Source organism: Epinephelus fuscoguttatus, linkage group LG17 (assembly GCF_011397635.1).
Source record: "Epinephelus fuscoguttatus linkage group LG17, E.fuscoguttatus.final_Chr_v1".
In the NCBI taxonomy this organism is placed as follows: domain Eukaryota; kingdom Metazoa; phylum Chordata; class Actinopteri; order Perciformes; family Serranidae; genus Epinephelus; species Epinephelus fuscoguttatus.
In genome coordinates, this window is record NC_064768.1 from 30,843,896 (window position 1) to 30,856,125 (window position 12,230).

Genomic DNA, 12,230 nt, shown 5'->3' on the forward strand with positions numbered 1-12,230 from the left:
GCTATGTGGTGTACCAGCACAAGGGCTGCAACAATTAGTCGACTAATCAATGACTTATCGACTATTAAAAAAATCTGTGACTATTTTAGTTGTTGACTAATCGGTTTGAGTCATTTTTCATAGAAAAGTACTTTAAAAGTATAAATACTCTTACTGCAGCTTCTTACATTCAAATATTGGCAGCTTTACACACTCTCCCATGACGATGAACTAAAACCCTTTGGCATGAGTACGAAATACGACATTAGATGACATAATTTTGGGGTTTGGGAGAGACAGTTTTTCAACATTTTAACACATTTTTCGATAAAATGATTAGTCGACAATGAAAATAATTGTTAGTTGCAGCCCTAACCAGCACCCTGCTGATGCACGACAGTGCTTCCCTTGCATTCCCTGAAGATTACCCAAAGGCACAGCATTATATCTGCACTTTTTAGACATAATATTTGGTAAAATAATAAGCAATAAAAGTAGGGATGCATCAATACCGATATTGGACTGACAGTGACTCAAATAGCTAGATCAGGTGTCAGTGACAATGGGGCCGATGTTTTTAATTCAACTCTATGTTCACGTCTAAATACATGTGAGCGTTTTACAGGGCTTGAACACTTGTTTGGGGCAAGTAAATTGTGTATATTGGAAAAGACCCATGAATTCACATTGACACGCTCTTGAACAAAACACGCACACACACACACACACACACACACACACACACACACACACACACACACTAACAACTCTTTATCAATGAACTCAAGCCCTTTGAAACGCAAAACACTAATGAGCTCAGATCACTGACCATGTGACCACCTCCAGAACCGGACGCTAGAGGCCTAAATAGTCCATGCACATGCCCGCACAAACACACACACACATTCACATATACACAAAGGCTGCCCTCGGGGTGACAAAGTTCAAAGTGGAAAACTGGACCCAGGTGTTTGTGTCAAGAAAAGGAAATTGACTACTGAGTGTGTGAGGGGTCAGAGGTCACGTTGCACATGTTCCGCATGACCCCTAATGTATGTACAGACATGCAAAGCCATACTGAGTGTGTATTAGACTGTTTGCATGTTCCTCTGGTTCTTGCTCATACACACACACCCACACACACAGACGTAATAGCCGTATCATTTTACAAAGCAGTGACACATGTGCCTACACCACAGCTGTAATCCAGCAACAGTATTTTGACCCTGCAGCGATGACACCAAGTAAGAACAAACAGATTAAGCCCTGCTTCATCCCCATAAGTATATATTTTTTATTAGCTTGGAAGGTAGCATCGGTTGGGCTGTTGGGCACCAGGGCGAACTTCCTGATCCTCAATACACAACAAAGACGAAGTGAGAACAGCTGGGGAAAAGCAGCTGCTTCCAATATGTGTTTCATCCATAAAATGCTTTGTATTACCTAATCTCGCTGCACAACAAGAGAGGTGCCTCCTAATCATACGCACACACTCACACACTGCAGCTCGAAAATAACATATGAAGCACATTATGAGTCTTTATAGATGAAAAACATGGGGAGCCACTGAAATCCTCTCTAACAAGAGAGAGGGGAAAGAATGGAAACAGACACGCTGAAGGAGCAAAGGTGACGTGAACTCTGATTGCACCGAGCAGATGACTTTCATATCGGCTTACAGTTAAGCCTCTGTTGTGACATTACCATTATTTGCTCATTCATCGCCATCACAGACCTACAGAGCATGACAATGAATTTTGTTCATTCTGCACGTCATCGTTGGGCAGGAAGCAACAGTGGTAAAAACATGCCACATTACAGTGTTCATCTGCCTAGTTCTCTAATTAATTACGCCCAGGCTTCAAACCAGTTCTTGTGGTGTTTTACAAGAGCCAGCTTGCTATGAATAATAGTCTCTGGGCTGTGTAACAGGCAGCTCTCACATAGCAGACTGTATGTGTCACGGACGGATAGGAATAGCAATTTAAATGGTGAAATTTATAAAGGGAAGGCTGCAGGAGAGAGCGGAGTCGGGACGTTTTTCATTCAAGAGAAGTGGATCAAATGGGGAACGGATGAGAGAGGTCGATGGGAGACAGACGCAGATCTGGACCTGCTTTGCTTAATGTTTCTGTTTTTATGAGGGTTGTTAAATTGTCTATGTAGAGTAGTTGGCAGGCATGAGCGTACACCAATCGCTACAGTACATTCTCACAGCTCTTTACCTGTCTGCCTTTAACGGTCCGCTGAATGCTGGAGCTTGACCGAGAAACCGTTATTTCCCAAGTGCTCATTTGTCAGCGCCATTATTTTTCTGTCTGCATCAGCCCCAATCAATTACACGCAACTACATTTTATTTTTTTAATTGCAGCAAGGTTGGGTTTTATGGTCAGTAATAGATTTCTCTTGCCAGTGCAGGAATTTCCTCTTTGGAATAGCCTGGTCGCTTTGATAGGCGGGTCGAGAGAAAACCTATCCTGTATCGGGAACACCAACTGTTCTATTTGTTTAGTCTCCATGGAAATGAATGTGTATCATTGTGTACACATTCAGAGGGTCCACGGGTGAATCACTCTCCATGGCATTTGGGTTAGAATTCAGTCTCCCGCTCGCAATGTGGAGCTTTGTTTACTCTGGACCAGTCAGTTTGTGATTATGTCATCTTTAAGCACCTCTGCCCGAGTGATCTGACCCACAAGGAGTTTGATTTAGCTTCGCTGCGTGTCTTTAATGAACATGGACTATAGCAGGACTTGCCTCACTCGTTGGTTTTGTCAGATGTGGTTCATTCAAGTTCATCTTATTTCCAGTTCAAATTAGTGGAGCTCAACTTTGTTTTCTCTTCAGAACGGCTCCCCTGGGCTCTCTGTTGCCTGGATGCCTTGTTCTCCCAGAAACAGCATGAGGGGAGGCAGTAAATCTATGCTAACATCATCATCACTGCTATCATAATTATTATTAACCCGCTGCAGACAGTAACAAGCCAATATACGCTGGGCACTCCTCACCTTTCTCTCTTCAACCAATGTGAACAGACAGATCTTTAACAGATGGTCATTTGTGAGTGACAGCCTGAGCGAACGAGAGTGGATGAGGATGTTAAGTGTTTTGGACGGGCCTTGAAAGGAGGAACTTTAAAAGGGAATGTGGGGCAGTTCTGTTCTCTCTCTGGTGTTTCCACCCTGCCCAGGAGGAAGGTTTAGATTGCTGTGTGGAGTGATGGGTCCCACTGCGAGGGAATACGGACGGGTTCAGCGCAGTGAAAACTTTCAGCAAGTTTGGCTTTTAAAAACAAAATAAAATATTGCATATAATTCATTTTTCCCCCCCACTTCTCTTGACCCTATGCAACAGAAACAATTGCTTTTTTACAGTTTTGTTTCTGTCATTTTTATTGCTCTTTTCTCAGGAGACAGGGTTGGGTGACAAGCAGTGCAGACAAGGAAGAAACCCAGTCGCTATACTCGGACCACAGGGAGGGAAGGCTGAATGTCACCTTCAAATCCAGCAGGCGGATTGATTCAGGGCCTTCAGAGAGCAGCGGGAAATACCTCAGCCTGACAGGAGACACTAAACTAAACAACCAGCATTCCCGCGGGAGAGCGTTAAACTGCGGCACACTGTGAATTATAGGTCCCAGGCAATTTCTTTTTACATCATACTTTGTTTTATATGGCAGAAAATGTGTTTACCTTTGAAATGTATGTTTCAATAAACAAAGCACTTAACCTTATATATGAGATGTTTCCCTCCAATTTGTGGGATGAATCTAAGAATAGTAGATAACTGATGTGAAAATATATCAACACTGGATTTTATTGTAACACATAATTCATCATGTGAAGGATATTTCAGTGCATCTGGTAATGAATATATTAAATTTTGATGATCATCAGGAATATAACAGTCACATTAGTTTGATAGTGTTTCTTGTTCACTTCCTTCACTATCTATTTTTCTCACACTTACGGCCCGTCCCAATAACCCCCCTTAGCCCTACCCCTTGGCCCTACCCCTAGATTTGTGCGTTCCTGCGAGGGGTGTCCCAATTCCTTTTTGCGTGTAGGGGTAGGGGGCATAACAGGGGGTAGCGGGTATGAAACTAGCCCTTCGGAGCGAGGGATTTCAGATGCTGACTTGCCAGCGAGGGGTAGACGTCGCCATGGATACCACTGAGCAAGAGACGGGGAAAAAAGTTCATACGTGTACGTATAATTTCGCAAATAAACATGGAACTTTTGGAAAAACGTTTTCGAATAAGTGTGTATTTGTGTAGAGAATGGTATAACAACTTTTTATTGCTATTCACGATGTCTAGATTGGAGTTGACAGAAAGCTAGCCAGCTAGCTAACGTTACCGTCGTCAGGTTGCTTGTTAGCTAGCTAGCTAGCTTGCACTATCTGGCATCTGTGCTGTTCTGCAAAATTGTCGGATTTTTCACATTACGATAACACGCCAGCTAGTATAACTATGTTGCCTCGTAATGTTAGCTGGTTAGCTAGCTAGCAGAAGTCCCCTGTTGTACATATAATTTCGTCGTCTGTCGTTCATCAAACAAAGCATGATGAATACAGCAAACGCGATTGGTAGGATGAACTCAACTGGAAACTCCACTGTAGATGCCAGTTGTAAATGTAGATGGCTCACGGCTTCCTGTTTAAAATAGTTATGTGTGCGTGAACGTAACCGACGCGGTGACGCAGTGAGTGGTGTCCCAATTTCTAGGGAAAGATTTCAATCCCTTCTGCTTGTTGCTTCATTTTGAGGGCCAAGGGCTAGGGGTAGGGCTTGGGGTAGGGCCAAGGGCTAAGGGGTAGTGGACATAGGGGGGGTATTGGGATTGGGCCTTGTGTGTAACTACGTGGTCAGCATTGTCAAGTCTTAAAAACAATCTAAGAGCCTCCAGCCATACTAATGTATCCATCAGGCTGTACTTTGTTGCTACAGCGCTTTGAGCAAAATGCTTACATTAGCATGCTAAGTGTCTACAAGGATAATACCAACATGCTGATGTTTAGTCAGCAAAATGTTTAATATGTTCAACATCTTAATGAAAGGCCTGCTTGATGATGTAAATGTCATAAGCCCATGTCCGTGCAGATGTCCATGTGTAGCCCATTTTTTTGACCAGAAAGACTGTACGCACAGTAAGCGTGTTGATTGCACATGGTCTTATTAAAAATATAATCTCTTAATCCACACTCCAGTCCAGTCCAAAACACTGCTGTTAAGACAGCTGTGATGCTCTAATGAAGTTAGTTTTAAGTTGGACAGTCATTCCGAACCCAGGGGCATCTTCTTAGTTTCAGTTTCATCCAATGATGGCAACAAGAGGATGGTACGCTCACCTCCCAGCCCTGTCATTCACTGCTGTGGCCTCAGTTGTACTATTAATGGCATCATGTGCACATCCGCCTGACTGTCCAAATGTCATTAGTTTAGCAGGTGTTTGGTCATAAACCAGACAAACAAACAGAAAATTTGACCTGACAGACAGGGATCACCAAAATTCTAGAATTTATCCAGAGGAGGCAATCTTGTGGAGACATTTCACCCAAAACCTCATGGTGGTGCTAGAGGAAAAGTCAAAGGATCACCAAAGTCACTAGGATTCATTGTCTGGGAATCATAAATGTCTGTCCAAAATTTGATGCCAATCCATGTTGTAGAAGTTGACATATCTCAAACCAAAGTTGTTTAGCAGGGCTACATATGCATACGCATGAACTGTAGTGAAATAAGTCAGAAAGAGAAGAGTCAATTCAAGCATTTGTTCCACATGAGATGCTATACAGGCCTGGTTTATAAGCAGAGATTTGCTTTATGAAAGAATACTGGACAGCAGTCAAGCTGCTCTCTGCACTCAGCAACGACTTCCTGTTACTTTCGCTCAACATCAAGTTGTGTAACTGAAAGCAGACTCTGTTTAATATCAAATATTTACTCTCACGTTGTGACTGAACACTAGAAACAGTCCGATGACACATTGTGTGTTTCCAGACACACAACAGACCTGAGGCAGTCTGATTGTTAAAGCCATCTCTGTAAATAATCATATCAATACATCACTCTCCAACTTGACTCACTGAGATTGCCACTTGGTTCATATCTGCTTAGTCCCGACTTCTGCCAAAAAGATCTAATCCCATCTTCCTTTTCGGTCTGTCTTTATATGAAAAACTAAGTGCAATAAAAAGCGAATGTGCTCTTTTTATTTTCAAGAAAAGAGGCCACAAGGGGAACAGCGTTCAGAGCCTCCCCTCTGGGTATTACAGTGTCAGGGAGCTTGCACGAAATCATTACTCTGTTGCGTCCTGTTACCCAATACACTTGCTGTAGCCATCTCTCATTTCATCTCAGACGAGCTTCACATGTGAATATATGTTTTATATATAAAAACAGCAGCGTGCTTGTGTTTGTGCATAAATCATCTCAGTGGGAAAACTACTTCTTTTTCAATTATCTCATGTTACTCATACTCAAGTTTCCAGATTTTCGCAACTGCACAGGACAGAGTGACATCTTATTATTATCCATGGCAAGAGTAGGTACTACAGGGAATTCTTCCTGCTATGAACAGTAGTTGGATATCAGTTAATTTAATCAGTATTCAGGTCAATTTGATGTCTGACCAATGTCTACAGTGAGACACTGCGCTGAAGAAAAGAAAACCACATGAGGCTCAAGTAAAACATTCTTTGTTTTACTTGTTTTCACTGGGAGCACATCAAATGCTGACAGCTCTGCTTTTGAAATCAGCACCATCATCTATGCAATGAAGTTAATTTCCTAATGAAAATCAATCAAACGTGCTGTGCCCGCAAGGTGGGTGCTGTATAAACACTGCATGTATGGATATGAATGGATGCATATCGCTATAGATCCAAGTCACTGGTATGCTGAGTGATGGGGCCACACACTGGGCTCTAAAGCTGCTGGGTCATTAGGCGTCCACACAACAGTGGCAGTGTGGAATGCTCATCAGCGATAAGGGCTGAGAGTCTGCAGTGCATGACAAGTATCTGCAAGATTAAGATAACTTTCATACTGTACATATGTCTCCTAATGCAATATTAACATGGGGGAAAGCACAAAAAAAGGAAAAGGAAAAGAGAACATTTGAAAGTCTAATATTGGTTTGCTCCGCTTTGGGAGTATTGATCACAGGAAGCAAACAAACAGCCTTCATGTCGGATGTATGACAGGGCAACTTCCTCCCTTGCTATCCTTGGAGAGTTTTTATTTTGCTTGTTTGAGTCAGTGGTACTTGATCAATGTCACAAGAGAGTACTGAAGAAAAAACAGAATGTACTAAGAGTGTGTTTGGTGGCCTGCTGTGACTACATCCATTCAGACTATGATTAAGTGGACAATCTGTGTTGCAGTGTGATTGAATCTTTTATAACCCAGCGGGAGACAAGGCCGGGAGGGCATTTATGATGCATCAGAAAATAGAAGCGATATGAATGAAACCATAATGGTGTAGATGGAGGAAATGGAAAGTGGTGCAGAGGCAGGTTTAGCTGACAGAGAGCAAAACAGAACAAAGAGTGGATGCTGAGCTGAATTGGGCTAATATCTACCTTTGATTACCAACTCAAAAAGAGCAATAAAATCTATAAACACTTAAAAGCCACTGATTCCACCTCCTTCCATTGCGAAGCTCATCCAGTCACTCTTGAGGCTCATCTCCTCTAACAGTCTGGATCACCCAAAGCCTATAGAGAGCAAGAAAAGAAAAGTACATCAATCTCTGAACAACAAAACCCAATGTGAACTTGCTTAAGAACGCTATTTAGCACCAAAAAGACGATATACTAAGTGACTGTTTAATTGTAAAAGACATTAACCTTGACCTTTACTTTTGCTTAGTATCTCTCTATATATTCCTGGTGATTCTGACTTGTGTTGGCTGGTTATTTCATCTCAGGTAGGGCTGGGTATCTGTACTTGATACCTTTAAGGTGTCAACTGAAATAACCCAGGACTATCGAACAGTACTAGTACTGGCTTCATTGAAACTTCTCCAGTCAGACGATACCTATATTTGATCCTTTTGTTACTCAGTTAGAAACAAAAGTCTATTTGCATGGTTTTGTGCGCAGCCAATTACTACAAGTGTTATTGCAACATGTGATTGGTCCACTACTGCAGCACCTACAACCCATACAGTCTAGCACAGTGCATTTCAGAGTTGGCAGTACAGCATTCCAAGATGCCTCAAAAACATTGGGAAAATATGGCTTTACTTTAAGTGTATGGCAACTAAGAATATATATATATATATATATATACGTATACATACACACACACACACACACACACACACACACACACACACATATATATATATATATATATATATATATATTTATATATGTATCACTATAGTCATATTTCCTTTCAAAAAAAGTAAGGGAAAATAAATTTTGAGTTTGACTTCCACTAAACACATTAATTAAATACAGACTGAGAGGTGGACACAAACAAACCTGACACACCAGAGAAAACAGACAGTGTTAGTTCAGCCAACAACAAGAGGGAGAGACAGAACAACACTGCAGTCTGTGTGTGAAAACAGAGGACCCGAATTCTTTACCAAAACAAAACTTCAATACCAACAATTTGACACACTCTCAGACTGAGACAAAATTCAATATCTACTTTGGGAAAAACTGACATTGCCTTGAAAGCAGCAAAATATGTCGGAGCATGTCACAGCCTGAGGGAAAACCAGATGAACAACACCTCAAAATCTGTCTCCTGCTTTTTATTTTTGTCATCTTTCTGCTCATGGTTCTCACTGTCACTGTTACATCACACTGTTAAACTCCCTCCCTCATTGTAATCATTTTCTTTTAATACCTTCTTTGTAAGAATTGCTTCCTCATCACTATGTAGAACAGTAATGTCGTAATAGCTGTAAATGGACCCAAACCGCACTGAGGACAGACTGATCCAATCGGTCAAACTACTTCCAGAGGTGGTCAGGGACACACTGTGACCACACTGAACACAAGTGTAAATGCAATTATGCTCTCAATCCACACACAGCAACTGCATTGGTGGAAATACCTAATCCAAACTGACTATTCCAAACCAAGGAGGTAGCAGCCAGAGTTTCACAACTAGCAAGAAAGCCGCTAGAAAGCTCATGCATATTGAAGACACTTGTGGATGGAGTCAAGACGAAACCAGGTGTCTGCTTTCAATTTGGTCTTATGAACTTATACAAGCAAAACTTGGCAATTAATATCACAATAGAGCCATTTATAAAGCAAATGGTGAAGTAATGTTCATTTGTTTGAGCTGAACAGAGCTATTCGATTTTAATCACTTCTCAATGTGGACACTGGAGACAATTTAATACCATGTGTTAATGCAATCATATCTAGATACAATCTGGATACAAGACACATTTGAATGCCAGGTGTAAAGGGGGTTGGTGATTAGTCTGAAGGTTCACTTGCAAGCTTTTTCCCAGAGCTTTTGACCATATCTCACAGCCTTCTTCTGAACAATCAAGCAACTACACCTATTTTACTGACATTCTAAATTATTTTACTTTTTGAAGATACACTTTAAACCTTGGACAGCATGTCTTTGCAGTCCTGAACTTATGGTTATTAAGGTTATGGCAATAAAGCAATTTTAAATTTTAGAAAGAGAGAAAAGGAGATATAGATAGAGAGAGAAAAGGAAAGAGAGGTGGGAGGGAGCAAAAAGTTGTTGGAGAAAGTTCCTAGTTTTTGCTTTTGTGGCGAGCAGTGTGGGTTTTTTTGTAGCTTCCTCTTCTAACCCCCGCAAACAGGAGTACCGTAAGAGGGTGGGAGAAAGTGAAAGAGGGACGGGTGGTTGAGTGATTATGTGCGAAGGAGGTGCATGTGTGTGTGTGCATGTGTGTCTGGAGAGGTACGCCACTCTCTCTCTCTACCACTTCAGCCAACATCCTGAAGCGGGCCACTCCACTCCACTCCACCCCCTCCTCTCCCCTCTCCTCCGGACCCACGCATGGACTCAAGCAGCTTGAAAAGAAGGCAGTGAGGTAAGGCAACTTTTCAGAGGAGAGATAAATGGTGAAAGGGAAGTCTGCTGTTGATTTCCTGGACTTGGGTGTTGGAGATACAATAGGAGGCAATCCCCTTTTCCTGTGTGTGTTTTCTGTCCGCCCTCACCAGCGGGAGCAGGAACTGGGCTGAAGAAGACTTCTGGATGCAGCAGCAAAGAGGAGGACCAGCCAAAAGAGGAGAAAGTGATAAAACAGAGACAGGAGCAGCAGGAGTTGGACTGAGAAGACAGGGGGAAGACAGAGTCAGAATCTCGAGGGACTTTTTAAAGAGCAGACAGAAGAAGTAATAGGAGGTAAAGGGGACCAAAGAAGGAACTCACCTGACTCACTTCTCTGCTCTGCCAGGAGGAACAACTTCCTTCCTTCCCTCTCCTCCCTCCCTTCCCTTTCCCTCTCCCCTGACATGGGCCGCCTGCTGGCCCTGACCCTTGCCCACCTGGCCTACCTGCTGGCCACCGCGATCGCCTCGGAGCGCCAACAGCACCACGTGCAGCACGGCCCCTGCAGCTACACCTTCATCCTCCCCGAGGTGGAGCACTGCCATCCATTAAAAGACTTCCAGGTCACCAACACCCTCCAGAGGGACTCCCCGCCTGAGGCAGAGCCTGAGTCAAGCCAATCCAAGCCGGGAAAGGCCCAAAAGGAGAGGCCTTCCTGGCAGGAGAGGAAGCTGGAAAATCTAGAGAGCGCCATGGAGAATAACACCCAGTGGCTGCAGAAGGTGAGGTCTCTGAACTGTTTGTCCTCTGTCATCCAACCATTGTGACTCTACCTCTCTGCTGTCATATGCACTTCTGCTCGTCCTTTTCACATGTCACATCTTAGCCTGCAGACCATCAAACAAAATGCTGGGAAAAAAACACAAGATGTCTGCGGAGTATACCATCCGATAACATCTGTTGACAAGCCTTCATTATTGATAAGTTCAGTGCTTAGCTGGGATTTCCTGGATGCTTGCTGTATGTATGTCTGGCTCCATGTCAACGCCTGGTGTATGAGTGTGTATTTAAGACCACTGGGATGCCAGAACTCCCTGTTGCATGCAAGAGGAGAAAGACAAGATGAAATAAGTTTGCTAATATCAGACATTGCCAAATACGTCTCACACAGTTAAACCTTCTAAATTAGTATTGTTCCCCCACAGGCAACAAGAACTCAGAAACTTCACTCTTGATTCGTGTTGTAGCCCGATTATAAGCCCAAGTCAGCTGAAAACTTTGTGTACCCGACTCAGCTGACACAAAAATATAACAAGTTCCTTGGTGAAAAAAAAAAAATTGTTTATCTGCTGGAGACACATTTCAGCATGGCTGTTGGCCTTTGCAGTTCCATTTAGCGCGGATTATGACTGACTAAAATGAAATGATGCGATTAAAAGTGGCTTCACAATAGTGTTTTCATAGCTAAGGTCATCAGGGCATGGAATCAGTGTTGGGCCATTGTCTAGGACAGACTGACTGACACGCCAACCCTCTCCACCCGTCTCTCTATTCTTGTCTGCATCACTCACGGAATATTTATGGTATACACTAATCCCCGGGCCGATTATAAGGGTTTGTGTCGAGTGTTTAGATTGGCTGGCTGAGAGCAAACATGTTGATTATATTTCAGGATTTAGAAATGGGGTATTATGAATGCCAAAGCTCTTCCTGTGCGTCTGTCACTCCCCACTCTCAGCCACCACGAGATTTTCCTTTCCTTTCCTTTCCCCAGCCTCCTTTTCCTTCTGACACTCCATCTCCTTCATTTCTATCTGGACCGTTCTGCACCTCTGGGATCACGAATGTGTTCCTTCGCACACCTTGACTTGTCGACCACCAGATCTCAAACTCTTTGCCTATCTTGCTCACGCTCTCTCGACATGCATCCAGAAAAACACACACACACACACACACAATTCCCCTGTGCGCACTCTGTCTGATGCTCAGTCTATGAACTGGAGACGTAGCTTCCATAGGAAGCATCCCATGAGGCCACACTGCACGTGTGTTTGAGAGACAGTATATTATTCATGCATACAGTCTGCAAAGCATCACATATTGCACTCATCTTGAGCGTTTTCTGTGCAGCATGCAGTCGCTTCCTTTCACTCCCTCCACACCAGAGCTGTTGAGATGAAGGAGGGTGCAGTGATAACCCCCCCCTCATCTGCAGAAAAAGCTCTGCTGACACATATCTTG

The 12,230-nt window shown here is 43.0% G+C and overlaps 1 protein-coding gene and 1 long non-coding RNA gene across 3 annotated transcripts in view; one reads left to right on the forward strand and one right to left on the reverse strand.

Annotated features, from left to right (window-relative positions):
* Positions 1-7,354: 7,354 nt before the first annotated feature.
* LOC125904966 (uncharacterized) overlaps positions 7,355-12,230 on the reverse strand; it is a 127,835-nt gene continuing 122,959 nt past the window's right edge. The window contains exon 3 of the long non-coding RNA XR_007451606.1: positions 7,355-7,699. This is a non-coding gene — a long non-coding RNA (uncharacterized LOC125904966). The remainder of the gene's footprint in view (positions 7,700-12,230) is intronic.
* Positions 9,808-12,230, forward strand: part of angpt2b (angiopoietin 2b) — a 32,541-nt gene continuing 30,118 nt past the window's right edge. Inside the window, exons 1-2 of one of the 2 annotated variants that reach the window (XM_049602682.1) lie at positions 9,808-10,026; positions 10,160-10,771. In XM_049602682.1, coding sequence (XP_049458639.1) covers positions 10,454-10,771 — 318 coding nt within the window. In that variant the 5' untranslated portion in view covers positions 9,808-10,026; positions 10,160-10,453. Of the gene's footprint in view, positions 10,772-12,230 lie in introns of both variants that reach the window. The other variant, XM_049602681.1, reaches the window with a different exon arrangement.